This window comes from Bubalus bubalis, chromosome 6 (genome assembly GCF_019923935.1).
Source record: "Bubalus bubalis isolate 160015118507 breed Murrah chromosome 6, NDDB_SH_1, whole genome shotgun sequence".
Lineage (NCBI taxonomy): Eukaryota > Metazoa > Chordata > Mammalia > Artiodactyla > Bovidae > Bubalus > Bubalus bubalis.
This window is the reverse complement of record NC_059162.1, coordinates 25,313,153-25,328,964: the sequence shown is the minus strand read 5'-3', so window position 1 is coordinate 25,328,964 and position 15,812 is coordinate 25,313,153. Positions and strand designations below refer to the sequence as shown.

Sequence of the window (15,812 nt, the reverse complement as noted above, 5' to 3'; positions counted from 1 at the left end):
AGTTCAAAAGCATCAGTTCCTTGGCACTCAGTGTTTGTTATAGTCCAACTCTCACACCCATACATGACAACTGGAAAAACCATAGTTTGACTAGATGGACCTTTGTCAGCAAAGTAATGTCTCTGCTCTTTAATATGCTGTCTAGGTTAGTCATAGCTTTTCTTCCAAGGAGCAAGTGTCTTTTAATTTCATGACTGTAGTCACCATCTGCAGTGATTTTGGAGCCCAAGAAAATAAAGTTTGTCACTGTTTCCCTTGTTTCCCCATCTATGTGCCATGAAGTGGCAGTAGGACTGGATGCCATGATCTTAGTTCTTTGAATGTTAAGTTTTAAGCCAACCTTTTCACTGTCCTCTTTCACTTTCATCAAGAGGATCTTTAGTTCTTCTTCACTTTCTGCCATAAGGCTGGTATCATCATAAGCGTGGTGTCAATCTTAACATGCATGAAGTCAAAAACTGACAAATTTATAGGAATAAATCTACCAAGTTCCATCATACATTGAGTTTTTGAAAAATCATTTCTCATTAGTTGATTGACCAAGTTTTTAAAAATCAGAAAGAATAGTGAAGATTAAGAAATACAAACCTGTATTCAAAAACCAAAGAATAAACTTCCTTAACACACAAACTTAGAGTATTTATAACAACTGACCACATATTAAGCAACAAAGTGGATCAACAAATTTCACAGCATCAGTATTCTATAGAACATGTTGTCTGACTACTACTTTTGAAATTATAAACTATAATAAAAATGTAACTCAGCCAAATGTTTAAAATAAAAACTCATATTTCTATGCAATCCATGGATCAAATAAGAATGATGGAAATGAGAAATGAATGATATAGCAGCATTGTTCAAAATAGCCAAGATATGAAAGCAACCTAAATGTCTATCAACAGATGAATAGATAAAGATGTGCTACATATACATAATGGAACACTGCTACTGCTGCTGCTAAGTCGCTTCAGTTGTGTCCGACTCTGTGCGACCCCATAGACGGCAGCCCACCAGGCTCCCCCGTCCCTGGGATTCTCCAGGCAAGAACACAGGAGTGGGTTGCCATTTCCTTCCCCAATGCATGAAAGTGAAAAGTGAAAGTGAAGTCGCTCAGTCATGTCCGACTCTTCGCAACCCCATGGACTGCAGCCTACCAGGCTCCTCCATCCATGGAATTTTCCAAGCAATTTCTATTCAGCTATAAAAGAGAATGGAATTATGCCATTTGCAGCAACATGGACAGACTGACTACGTTTAGTCAAATAGATCATACAGAGAAAGACAAATACTGTTTGTTATCACCTATATGTGGAATTTAAAAAATAAAGCAAATGAATGAATATAACAAAACCAAAACAGACTCGCAGACACAGAGAACAAACTAGTGGTTACCAGTTAGGAGAGAGAAGAGGAAAGAGGCAAGATAAGAATAGGGGTAAAGAGGCACAAACTACTAGGTATAAAATAAACTAAAGGGATACATTGCATAGCACCGGGAAATGTAGGCAATAATTTATAATACTTTAAATGGAGTATAATCTATAAAAATACTGAATCACAATGTTGTACACCTGAAACTAATATAATAGTAAATCAGCTATAATTCAATAAAAAAGAATTATGTGTTCAAAAAAATGAACAACAATAAAATTCCATCAGTCAGATATTTTGTAGTGCTAAAGTGGTATTTAAAAAGAAATTTTTGCCTTAAATACTTGTAAAGCAACAAAAATAACTCAAAATCCTGAGATAAAATTCTAATTTTCAAATAAAGGACACTGGAATAATCCAAAGAAATTGAGAGAAAATAAAAATAAAGATGAGGGCATATTTTTAAAAAATAAAAAGGACAAAGGATCAAATGCAATAGTTGCTTTTACAAAAAATGTAACAAAATTGGCAAACCTTTGGCAAGACTGGTTCAGAAAAACAGAGAAATCACAGATTAAAAGCATTAGGAATTAAAACAGATATGTGTAACACAAAAAGGCAAGAGCATATTGTAATCTACTTTATGCAATAATTTTGAAAACAGGTAAAATGGTCAAATTCCTAGAGAAATACATATTATCAAATGTAGTTCAAAAATACATAGTAAACCCAAAGAGTCTAATAATCATGACAGAGGTTAAATCAGTAATTAACCATGTTCCCAGGTCCAGATATTCTTATTTTCAAGTTTTACCAAATGCCAAAGGAATATACATCTTAGTCTTACATAAATTCTTTCAGAAAATAAAAAAAAGTAGAGATTAAAAAGGGAGAATATCCACCCATTAATTTATGAAGCTAATAAAAATCTCAATCTCAAGGCAGAAAAGAACATTTAAAGATGGGAAAAATTATAGCTGAATCTTACCCATGAATACAGATGGACATATTCTAAAGAATATATTAGCAAGCTAAATGCAGCAATTTATAAACAAGATAACATAATGGACAAATTTGATTTTCATGGGAATGTAAGTTCAAACAGAATATCTATTAATAAAATTTCACACTTTAACAGATTAAAGGAAAAGAGAGAACACCTAAATTGATGCAGGAAAATCATTTGATATTATTTAATAGTCATTTATAATTAAGAACCTAGAGCAAACTAGCAACATAAGAAAATTTTCTAACCTAATAAGGAGCATTTACCTATGGCAAAAAACTGAAAAAATACTTAATAGATGAATATTCAGAACCTCGAATAAGACAATAATGTTCTCAAAGTTGTACTGAAGTCCTAGTCAACAAAGAAATGAAAAGCATAATTACTGGCAATGAAAAACAGAACAAAGGAAAGCACAGTTATATTAGCTTGGTATACCTATTGTGTATCCTAATTTAAAAACATCATCTTATGACTTTAAAGTGTGTGATTCTGTGTATATGTATGCACACAATCCATTTCTCCAGTTTTCTGTAGGTCCATGTTCATCCTCTCTGTATCCCTTAGGACTAAATTCTATATAAATAACAAATACTGAATATACATTAATCAGTACAGAAAAATAATGAAAAGTTCTCACCATTAAGGAGAAAGGAGAGAAAAATTTTAAGATAGCAATGAAATAATTAAGGAGCTGGGGAGGAAAAACAAATTACTGATTCCTAGAGGTCTCAGTTTGCTGGGAAGCTGAGTGCATGTGTCATTCAGTTACCCTACGTCTGAGTCTTCCCTAGATCAAGTGGAGTTACCCAAAACCAGCATATGGAATGCCATGTTTTGTAGTTCCTACTTTAAACCTTTCAGAGGCTGTTATATTGGAGTCTAAATGAATCAAGTATAATTTAATAATATCCCCACTAGATTCAATGGGGCCAGGAATGATGTCTGCCTTCTTCAGTGTATAGTTTCAACGCCTATCACAGAGCCTGGCACACAGCATTCAATTTGGTGAACTTCACTGAATCTACGGTACTGCACAAATGTTTTTATTGGGTTGAACCACTCAGCTTAGGCTAAGGAATTAAAAACCAAGTAACAAGCTAACTAAGATAACTAACTAAACCATCTAAGTTGGTTACCTGAATCCAACATTAGAGTGAAGGCCAACTTTCCAATATTCATGATGCAGACGTTGTAAATTCATTGGATTATGAAAGACCAACAGTAAAGAGTTGTCTTGTGTATGGTAATAAGAATCAATACACCTGTATTGCTGATTGGCTTCTTGAAGAACCTGAAAATCAAAATGAATGCATTGTTTTGTCTTTTTTTCCCCGAGAGAAGGGTCTCCTGCTAGGGCTTTTCTCTGCTTCCTCCTTTTTCTCCCCTTATCTCCATGATGCTGGTCAAGGTGAGAGCAGGGATGGCAGATATTTTCAGGAGCATTTTAGTAACTCTTATAAGAAAAACAAATCCTAGGCTCCAAGCATAGAGGTATTTGCTCAAGTGTTTTTCATTAATGCTGGGAGATAATAACATCTAGGAGTTATTTAGCACTTTCCATGCCTTCTTTTTAAGCTTCTCTGGTAGCTCAGCTGGTAAAGAATCTACCTGCAATGCAGGAGACCCTGCTTCGATTCCTGGGTCAGGAAGATCCCCTGGAAAAGGGATAGGCTATCCTCTCCAGTATTCTTGGGCTTTCCTGATGGTAAAGAATCTGCCTGCAGTATGGGAGACCTGGGTTCGATCCCTGGGTTGGGAAGATCACCTGGAGGAGGGTATGGCAATCCACTCCAGTATTTTTACCTGGAGAATTCCATGAAAAGAGGAGCCTGGTGGGCTACAGTCCATAGGGTTGCAAAGAGTTGGACACGACTGAAGTGACTTAACATGCACACACACACATACCTTCAGATAAATCATCTCATTTTATCATAAAAACCTCAGATACATCGGTATGATTATTTTTCCCATTTCAAAATATTAAAAGCTGCATTTTTCAGTATCGTTTGTGGCCAAGAGAGAATAAGAGACTTGTCTAAGAGTACGGAGTTCCTAAGTTCTGGTACAAGGGCTTATACCAGTCTTTTGACTCTAAATGTCACATTTCACACTCCACACAGCACTCTCCACTACACCACAGTGTGATGCAGAGACATACTGTGAGTGGTCTTCTTGATACATACTTTTTCTACACAACTTCTATCCCTGATCCTTTCCAAAACATTTTATCCTCAGCACGGTAATTGCAGCCACAGAGGGGCCCTGTGGGCAGCTGCCTTTTCCTTATGCCAATCAACGTAAAGAAGTATGTCCACAGGGAAAGAAATTAGACAGTTGTGGGGTTTTGTTTTGTTTTTTCTTGTCCATATCAATTTGGTGGAGGCAGCTTTCTGTTCTCCACTGTTTGGATGATCTGAAGGCATGGAATTGCATATTATGTCAGGAAAGGACTATTTTACTTTTGCTGTCAATTGCGCACTGGTAGTATAACTAAAATAATACATTTACTCTCCAATCTAATCCCCTATATGCCTTTATGAAGCGGCATTTGAATTTTTACAACTGGTCCCTGAGAGCCAATACAAGAAACACAAATATGGTAAATTTGTTTTCTTTCTCTCTTTTTCTAGGCTGCACAGTGCAGCTGTGGGGATCTTAGTTCCCTGACCAGGGCTCAAACCCATGGTCCCCTGCAGTAGAAGGATGGAGTCTTAACCATTGGACTGCCAGGGAAGTCCTGACATGGTAAATATTTTTGCATTTAAAACATTTTACTCTGTGGGGGTCCTATCCATTACTTTTTTGGGCAAATTCCTTTCAGATTTTAAATTAGAAAAACAGACGATCAAACTTATATTTTTGATTAATGTATTGGTGTTCTCAATTAATATTCGATAAAGTTTCATACAATTTATTTCTTTTCCTTTTTAAAAATTTGGCCACAACATTGCAAATCAACTATACTTCAATACATTTAAAAAACTTGGCTTTTACTGATTATCATGTATTGATATTTTTCTTTTTTTTCTTTTATTTTCTTTTAGATATTTTTCTCATTAATTAAGTTTTTCATTAAAAATGGAGACCTATGACATTCACAAAAAAACAAAACGAACAAGATAGCTAAGACTTTTTTTTAAAATATGATTACGATTTTTACAGAGGAGTCTGGAGTTCAGAGATGTGTGTTTAAGAAGCAATTGATGGAACACCTGATATGGAGAGAAGGGATTAGAGTGGAGAGAGAGTGAAATAGGCTGATGATATTATAGTAGATGGGGAGGATGGAACTTGGATTAAAGTATCAGCAGTGGAGATGGTGAAGAGCCTCAAGAGGTATTTTGAGGTGTACCCTCAAAACTCAATGATGGACCAGATGTGTGCGACAAAGGAAAAGCTGAAGTAAGGAATGACTCTCAGCCTTTTGGCTTGACGCTGGTGTTTTCTGAGATGGATGAGGGGAGAAGCATGCTTAGGTGGGAAAATTACTTGCTTCATGTGGGACACTAAATATTTAAGATGCCTATCAGAAATTCACTAATGTGGAACTCAAGATAGAGATAATTTGGAAGATAAACTTTTATGAGTCATCAGGATTAGACATATGTAGTAGATGAAATCATTAAAAGAATGTTTACAGAGGAGAGAAGATAGTTCGAGACTGAGGCTTGAAGCACTTCAATATTTAAATGGTAGGTAGAGGAGAAGTACTCAACAAAATTCCAGACGGCACACTGAGGAGGAATCCGGTATGGTGCTTTGGAAACTGGGAGTGAACAGTGTTTTGTGGGGAAGTGATCAGCTTTGTGAGGAAAAGGTCAAGGAAGATATACAAAGAAATGTCCATTAGGTTTGGCAGGACAATTACATGTGACCTTGAAAAGTGAAGCTTCAGGACTTCCCTGGTGGTTCAGTGGATAAGACTCCAGGCTCCCAATGCAGGGGGCCTGGGTTCGATCCCTAGTCAGGGAATTAGATTCCACCTGCTGCAACTGAGAGTTCACATGCCGCAACCAAGACCTGGAGCAGCCAAATAAATAAATAAATATATTTTTAAAAAGAAATAAAAGTTAAGCTTCTATGGAGTGAGGAGGAGAGGCTAAAACAAAATAAAATCTGAAATGAACTTCCAGTTAAAAAATGAAAGATTAAACACATGCACTTCCTAACCCCTCACTAAAGGAACAGTCAAATTCGAGTTTTAATATCACAAAGTTGAAGCCCAAGGGAGATGAGACAAAAGAAACATTGTGGAGGCTGGAAAGCAGGAGAATAAATGGTAACTGATTTAGCAGAACATGGAAAATCAAATTCCAAGATTAGTTTTAAGAGAGACCTGAAGGAACATTATGAGCAGAAACACAGAAAGGCTCCGGAAATGGCAGAGTTAGGTACCTCTGAAAGTGGAATGAAAGTGGCAATGAAAATAGGAAGATTAATGTCTTTTAAGAAGCCTCAACCATTCTGAGCAGCCAGGGTACTGCCCATCTCTCTCCTCAGCAGAAGAAAGGAGGATTATTACTATAGAAGCTGACCCTGTGGATTTTTAAGAGGAGGGACCCTGGGCACCACTGAGGGAGAGCTATACCACAGAAAAAAGAGAATTCTGTAAAAGTTGAATTGGCATGGTTGAATAGAAATATAAGGTGAGCCACAAAGGTGAGCCATGCGCATACTTTTAAAATTTATAGTAGTCATATTTTAAAGGTTAAGGTAAAATCAAACCATATATTTTATTTAACCTAATATGTCAAAATATATTATCATTTCAATATGTAATCAATATAAAAATTGCTAAGTACTCAGAAGCTACATGTGACTAGTGGCTACCACATTGGACAGTGCAGATCTAGACACTGGGTGGTAAGAAATCTGAAATTCATTTCCTCCATCATTCAGCTCCTAAAACCCTGACAAGTTATGTCTCGGAAGAGAAGAGATCAGACTTTTTTCCCTAGAGGCTCTAAATGGCCCAAGCGTATAGAATTAATACATCAACATTCACGGGTCTTTCAAGACCCCCCACCTCCCCGCAGCCAAATCACCCAACAACAAGGTCAGCTTATTGACAGCTTTCCCCCACTTTGACTTTATGTAGCACTTCCTATTATATTTTTTTAGTGTCTCATTATGAATATAAACAAAGAGGCAAATATCACTAGATGCTATTCTTCAATGTGAAAAATGAAGACACCTCCCCCACAAAAAAATAGTTAAAACCTGGGGAAAGGAGTTTTCAGGGAGAAGACTTCAAAGGACTTTAGTATATCCTCATAGAGATAAGGGAAGATACGGTACCAGGGAATGGGAAGAGAATGTTTTATAAATGTAATTTGTAACTATAAATATAACCTTATGATATTAATATTATAACAACAGATACAGAAGACTTGATAGAAAAATTCGATGAAAGCAGAGACATATTTCCAGAATAAGAAGAAAAGCTGTTGAAAACTTGGAAGGAAAGGATAAGGAAATTGGAACTTCAGTCTAGGAGTCCAATACCAGAACAACAGGAGTTTCAGGAAGAAAGACTAAAGAAAAGGGAGGGGAGAGGATTATTAGAGTGATGATTGTATAATACTTCCCAGAATGTAAAGCTCAGAGTTTCTGGATTATACTGGGCTCCCCGGTGCAGTATTAAGAATAGAACCACACATCAAGGCATATCAACAGGAAATCCAGAACACTGGAACAGAAAGAAAATTTTAAAGACCTTACAGAGAGAAGAAAAAACACAGACTCACCTGATCAGGAATCAGAATTTCATTGTTTTTTTCTTTCTCAAGGACAATCTGGAACACTAGAAGACTATTGAGGAATGGCTTCAAAATGTTGAAGGAAAAGACTTTTTAACTTAGCATCTTATATTAAGCCAAACTGGCAGTTAAAAGTATAGAATTAAGGTATTTTCAAACATCCATCACCTCAAAAATTTACCTGCCATTTATGTTAACTCAGGGGGTAACTTGAAAAGACAGTCCCCCACAAAAAGAGAGTAACCCAAGAGAGAGGGCAACATGGGATGCAGAAGACAGTATCTAACTGGAAATAGAGGCAAAGGATATGGCCAGGATGGCCGCAAAGGGGATGGCAGGACCACCGCTGTGTAGCGTGCTCTCTCTGAGAACCGGTAGAATTTCCTTTGCTGCTTTGTATAGTAGCTTCTGACAGGGGTCATCAATCCTTGGTGAATTTTAGCTTGGATCTGCATCATTCTAATCTCCACCTCTCTGGTTACAAAATATTCTCCCTGTGTGTCTTTAGTTGGTATTTTCGTCTTCTTACAAGGACATAAATCACATTTGGTTGGAGCCTACTATAATGATCTCATCTTAACTTGATTGCATCATTTAGACACCCTAATTCCAAATAATCCACTTTCAGGTCCTAGGTGTAAGGATTCTAAAAAATCTTTTGAGGGACACTGTTCAACATAAAACAGTTCAGACTGAAAGTGAAAGTTGCTCAGTCAGTCTGACTCTTTGCGACGCTAGGGACTATACAGTCCATGGAATTTTCCAGACCAGAATAATGGAGTGGGTTGCCCTTTCCTTCTCCAGGGGATATTCCCAACCCTGGGATCAAACCCAGGTCTCCTGCATTGTGGATTCTTTACCAGCTGAGCTACCAGAGAAGCCTACAGTTTATCTTGTAGCCTCTCAAATTCATATCTTTCCCATGTATAAAATATATTCACCCACCCAACATCCTTCAAAGTTTCAACCCTTTCCAGCATCAACTCTAAGGCTCAAATGTTATCTGAATATCTTCTAAGTCAGTTATGGGTGTGACTCAGTTTCTGAGTCCCACCATCCTTGGGCAAAATTCCTGCTCACCTGTGACCCTGTGAACCCAGAAAACAAGTAGAGGACAAGCAGAGGTTCAGAACACACAGGAAAGATATTGCTTACAAAACACAACTGATGGACTATCTGTTAGGTTTGAATGTACTGAGCAGAGATTTACTCTTAAGTAGAGAATTTGGGGGAGAGTAGTGACAAATGTTTATCAAACTAAACAAATAAAAAGGAAATGTAATCCAGGATACTACACAGTACAGCTATGAATCAGTTCAGTTCAGTCACTAAGTCGTGTCTGACTATCTGTGACCCCGTGGACTGAAGCACACCAGGCTTTCCTGTCCGTCACCAACTCCCAGAGCCTACTCAAACTCATGTCCATTGAGTGGGTGATGCCATCCAACCATCTCATCCTCTGTTGTCCCCTTCTTGTCCTGCCTTCAATCTTTCCCAGCATCAGGGTCTTTTCCAGTGAGTCAGTTCTTCACATCAGGTGGCCAAAGTAATGGAGTTTCAGCTTCAGCATCAGTCCTTCCAATGAATATTCAGGACTGATATCCTTTAGGATTGACTGGTTGGATCTCCTTGCAGACCAAGGGACTCTCAAGAGTCTTCTCCAACACCACAGTTCAAAAGCATCAATTCTTTGGTTCTCAGCTTTCTTTATAGTCCAACTCTCACATCCATACATGACTACTGGAAAAACCATAGCTGGGCCTTTGTTGGCGAAGTAATGTTTTTGCTTTTTAACACGCTGTCTAGGTTGGTCAAAACTTTTCTTCCAAGGAGCAAGTGGCTGCAGTCACCATCTGCAGTGATTTTGGAGCCCAAAAAGATAAAGTCTCTCACTGTTTCAATTGTTTCCCCATCTATTTGCCATGAAGTGATGGGACCAGATGCCATAATCTTAGTTTTCTGAATGTTGAGTTTTAAGCCAACTTTTTCATTCTCTTCTTCCACTTTCATCAAATGGTTCTTTAGTTCTTCTTCACTTTCTGCCATAAGTGTGGTGTCATCTGCATATATGAGGTTATTGATATTTCTCCTGGCAGTCTTGATTCCAGCTTGTGCTTCATCCAGCCTGGCATTTTGCATGATGTACTCTGCATATAAGTTAAATAAGCAGGGTGACAATATTCAGCCTTGATGTACTCTTTTCCCTATTTGGAACCAGTCTGTTGTTCATATTCTGTTCTAACTGTTGCTTCTTGACCTGCATACAGATTTCTCAGGAGGCAGGTCAGGTGGTCTGGTATTCCCATCTCTTTTAAGAATTTTCCACAGCTTGTTGTGATCACACAGTCAAAGGTTTGGCATAGTCAATAAAGCAGAAGTAGATGTTTTTCTGGAACTGTGTCACTTTTTCTGTGATCCAATGGATGTTGGCAATTAGATCTCTGGTTTCTCTGCCTTTTCTAAATCCAGCTTGAACATCTGGAAGTTCACGGTTCACATACTGTTGAAGCTTGGCTTGGAGAATTTTGAGGATCATTTTGCTAGCGTGTGAGATGAGTGTAATTGTGCAGTAGTTTGACCATTCTTTGGCACAGCCTTCCTTCGGGATTGGAATGAAAACCGACCTTTTCCAATCCTGTGGCCACTGCTGAGTTTTCCAAATATGCTGACAAATTGAGTGTAGCACTTTCACAACATCATCTTTTAGGATTTGAAATAGCTCAACTGGAATTCCATCACCTCCTCTAGCTTTGTTCATAGTGATGCTTCCTAAGGCTCACTTGACTTCCTTTGCATTCTAGGATGTCTGGCTCTAGATGAGTGATCACACCATCGTGATTATCTGGGTAATGAAGATCTTTTTGTATAGTTCTTCTGTGTATTCTTGCCACCTCTTCTTAATATCTTCTGCTTCTGTTAGGTCCATACCATTTCTGTCCTTTATTGTGCCCATCTTTGAATGAAATGCTACCTTGGTATCTCTAGTTTTCTTGAAGAGATTTCTAGTCTTTCCCATTCTGTTATTTTCCTCTATTTCTTTGCATTGATCACTGAGGAAGGCTTTCTTCTCTCTCCTTGCTATTCTTTGGAACTCTGCATTCAAATGGGTATATCTTTCCTTTTCTCCTTTGCATTTCTTTTTCTCAGGGATGGCCTTGATCACAGCCCCCTGTACAATGTCACAAACCTCCGTCCATAGTTCTTCAGGCACTCTGTATCAGATTTAATGCCTTGAATCTAGTTGTCACTTCCACTGTATAATTGTAAGGGATTTGATGTAGGTCATAACTGAATGGTCTAGTGGTTTTCCCTATTTGCCTCAATTTAAGTCTGAATTTGGCAATAAGGAGTTCATGATCTGAGCCACAGTCAGCTCCCAGTCTTGTTTTTGCTGTCTGTATAGAGCTTCTCCATCTTTGGCTGCAAAGAATATAATCAGTCTGATTTTGGTGTTGACCATCTGGTGATGTCCATGTATAGAGTCTTCTCTTGTGCTATTGGAAGAGGGTGTTTCCTGTGACCACTGCATTCTCTTGGCAAAACTCTATTAGCCTTTGCCCTGCTTCATTCTGTATTCCAAGGCCAAATTTACCTGTTATTCCAGGTGTTTCTTGACTTCCTACTTTTGCATTCCAGTCCCTTATAATGAAAACATCTTTTATTGGGTGTTAGTTCAAGAAGGTCTTGTAGAACTTCATAGGACCATTCAACTTCAGCTTCTTCAGCATTACTGGTCAGGGCATAGAGTTGGATTACTGTGATATTGAATGGTTTGCTTTGGAAATGAACAGAGATCATTCTGTCGTTTTCGAGATTGCATCCAAGTACTGCATTTCGGACTCTTTTGTTGACTATGCTGACTACCCCATTCCTTCTAAGGGATTCTTGCCCACAGTAGTAGATAGAAGGGTCAGCTGAGTTAAATTCACCCATTCCAGTCCATATTGGTTCGCTGATTCCTAAAATGTCGATGTTCACTCTTGCCATCTCCTGCTTGACCACTTACAATTTGCCTTAATTCATGGACCTGACATTCCAGGTTCCTATGCAATATTGCTCTTTACAGCATCAGACCTTGCTTCCATCAGCAGTCCCATCCACACCTGGGTGGTGTTTTTGCTTTGGCTCCATCCCTTCATTCTTTCTGGAGTTATTTCTCCACTGATCGCCAGTAGCATATTGGGCACCTACCAACCTGGGGAGTCCATCTTTCAGTGTCCTATCTTTTTGCTTTTTCATACTGTTTCAGCTGTGAATAGCACTTATATAATTGAAATATGACAAATCTTGAAATCTAATAAAAATTATGATATGGCTAAAAGTTTCAGAGAATGACAAGGTTTGAGTTTATGAGTGTGTATATGTATGTATAGGAGTAATGAGTGAGTGTACGTGCATGTCTCAGTGTGTGTTATATGGGGTTGGGCAAGCTGTTTTTTCAAGAGGGAGTCAGTTGATGATGGTAACTAAATATCTTGTTATTTAGAGATAACTGAGTTAAGTAACAAAAGAAACCAGTAAATACGCTGAAGATTTTTACCTCTGGGAATTGTGTTATGGCATGGGAGTGTGCATGCTCAGTCATGTCTGACTCTTTGTGACCCCACTGACTAACCTGCCAGGCTTCTCTGTCCATGGAATTCTCCAGGCAAGAATACTAGAGTAGGTTATCATTTCTTTCCTCCAGGGGATCTTCCTGACCCAGGGATTTGGCTCCTGCATTGGCAGGCAAATTCATTACCACTGAACCACCTGGAAAGCTCCATGGGCATGGGAGGGACCTGGTATTTTTCACAAGACTCTTTACACAATGTTTTGGCTTTAAAAAATAAGTGGATGCAAAATTTTATTTTAAATTTTAAATTAAATTAAATTTAAATTTAAATTCAAAGGATAAAAGAAAAAAGAGTAAAAGTTTTTGCGTAAAATGTAAAATTGACAAAAAGAGCTTGCTTCAGTGTTACTCATTATTTTGCGTAGTGGTTAAGAGCACAAGTTCTGGGTCTGATTTCTTGGGTTTGTTTGGCTCTTGCTTCTCTCACTCATCAACCAGTGAGACCCTTTCCAGTGTGACCTTGGACAAAAGTTACTAGTGGTTAAGGTGCCTCAGTTTTCTACTATTTAAATAGTTTCTACTTCATAAGATTACTGAATAGATTAAATAACCTAGTAATACATATTAATCATTGACTAGCAGCAGCAGCATATGGTAAGTGCTCAATAAATGTTAGCCATCACAGTTTACATTGAATTGTTAATTGCATCAGAAAATATTTAGAAATGTGAAAACTGAAGAGAGCTAACAGGCAATATGGGGAAATATAAGGTTGCTTCCCAATAACATCTTACTTTTATTACTATGTTTTTTTTTTTTTTTAAAAAAACATGTGCAGCAGTCATGCACATATCTTCTTTCTTTTCTTAAGAGACTTCATTAAAAAAACATCCTATAAGAAAGTACATTTTAAACTATTTTGGGCATGCATAGCACACAGTCTGGGAATAAACTCACTTTATAGCTGAAGTAAATGGGAATATTGATCTGAAATAGATCTGAGAGTAACCTAGAAGTGAACTGTTCTAAATCACACTGAGCCTCCCCAGACCAATCTGATGAGACTCATAGCCCATTAATACCTGAAGCAGAACTTTTGGTTTAAAATGTTCAGTAAAACTCCAGTCCATTAGATTGCGTTGCTGGGTTTTCTTTATGTCCTCTAACTCGGCTTCTACAGTCATCTTCTTTGGTTTCTTAAAAAAAAAAATCAGAGGAATACAATTTCAGCTTTAATTTGTTTAAGTCCAAATGAAGCCCTCTTGGACTCCATCAACTAACCAGCATGCTCTCCATCTAATTGGGGGAAATCTGCATATGTATAAATCCATATGGCAACATTTTAAGAGAACTGCTGCCAGAAAAAGTATGCCTTTGACTTTTTTTTTTATGGGCAACATAATCTAAATATTTTTATTGTTAGGTTATACTCTTCTGAGTCCTGTTAGCAATTATAGGCAGGTTTTCTGAACTCACTTCAAGACAGCATTAGTTCTACATAGCTGTATGGTCAGCAGGTGTTCGTGACGTTGCCAAGCCACACTGTCTAGAGAGAAGCATGGAGCCTGGAAGTTTTGCTTGAGCGGCTGGTGAAATTAACTCCTTTCTCTCCAGTTGGAACTGAGCTGGGGGCGGGGGGCGGTCTGAATAAACCCTTCTCCTCTAGGATCAGCCCCTTCCTGCTAAGTTTCTCTCTTTTTTTAGTTATGGTTTTCTCAGATCTTACTGGCATCTACACTTTTAGGGCAATAATTCCCTACCTTTTCAAGAAGATCAGCATTTGTGACCGCGTCATCTTTGATCTCATTGTTCATGGTCTGCTCTGTAAATCAAAGACATCAACATCCAGTTGTGTTTGGGCTTTGTTCTCTCTTTGGTCAATGCTGTGCCTTTTTGTTGCCATGTGATCTATGTTTCTGTGCTGAAAAGGTAATTCCTGAAAGGCATGTTTCATGCCTCCAAAAATGTGTTTTTGTCAATAATTCTAAATTAGTGTCTACCTAGAAAAGTTATACTAAGTCCTTTGAAAAAAACCCAGCTCCCTATATAATGCATTCCTAAATCATATATTAGATATTCTGCCTTCAGACTCTATGGCTCGCTTCTGACAATGTACTTTTATCTTACAAGCTGCAAATATTTACTGATTAAACTATGTCAGCTGCTCACCACACAGTTGTCTGTTATGATGCTGGTACTATCACAAAGCCTTTTCAAACTTGTATCTTGTGAGTGACAGACTAGGACAGGGGCAGGGACGTATGGAAAGAAGAACCACCTGACAAAATCACCTCCTACTAGAAGAAGCAATACCATACTCTATCCCGTTAAGCTTTTCCCCCATTCATTAACAATTTATTAATTTAAAACCCATTTAATGGGCATCTTCAGATTTACAGAGGTTTTAAAAGTTAGCTAAATGAATAAAATGAATAGGGAGCTGGGTTCCACGGGGCCCCTTATCATGGACACACTAGCTCTCACTGTGACCAAAGAGTAGACTTATATGATAACTGGGACTGTGATAACCTCCTTGAGTACCAAGCACACGGCCATAAATGGAGAGGGAAGAAACAGACTGATGGTGTTGATTTCTGAATCATCCTGTTTCAGTAAATCTTAAAGTTAACAAATGTGTTATGTAGAGGAATTCCATGGTATATGAGTTTCACATGGATAAATAGACCCTTTCCTGTGAAAGTTTCAGAATTTGTAATATGCTCTTGTGACTGTGAATCTCTAAGAAAGAAAGAAATCAAGGACATAGCATATTCCAAATCTGATCAAAGTAATAAAGTTGAGGGGGAGTGGTGCATTAAATCTTGTAACATATCTGTCTTACTGCTCAAAGACAGCCAGTCTGACTTTTTATCACCCTCTGAATAATAGCAGATTAAACCCGAGGAAGTCATATATAAAATGGCTCCAGCTTGACTCTCCAGCCACACCTCCTTCTACTCTCCCTGGCTCATTCCACTCCAGACTCGCTGGCTTGCTTGTTGCATCTTGAAGTTTTTGAACTTGACTCTTTCTCTGTCTAGCATGCTTTGCTTTTAGATAGTCATCTGTTTCAAACCCTTCATTCATATTGCTGTTCAACTGTCACCTCCTCAAG

The 15,812-nt window shown here is 38.0% G+C and overlaps 1 protein-coding gene across 2 annotated transcripts in view; it reads right to left on the bottom strand.

Annotated features, from left to right (window-relative positions):
- SPAG17 (sperm associated antigen 17) overlaps positions 1 to 15,812 on the bottom strand; it is a 250,107-nt gene that overhangs the window by 120,595 nt on the left and 113,700 nt on the right. For both annotated transcript variants that reach the window (XM_025288015.3, XM_044944491.2), the window contains 3 exons: positions 14,458 to 14,519; positions 13,780 to 13,893; positions 3,520 to 3,674 (listed from right to left, as the gene is read on the bottom strand). In XM_025288015.3, coding sequence (XP_025143800.3) covers positions 3,520 to 3,674; positions 13,780 to 13,893; positions 14,458 to 14,519 — 331 coding nt within the window. The remainder of the gene's footprint in view (positions 1 to 3,519; positions 3,675 to 13,779; positions 13,894 to 14,457; positions 14,520 to 15,812) is intronic.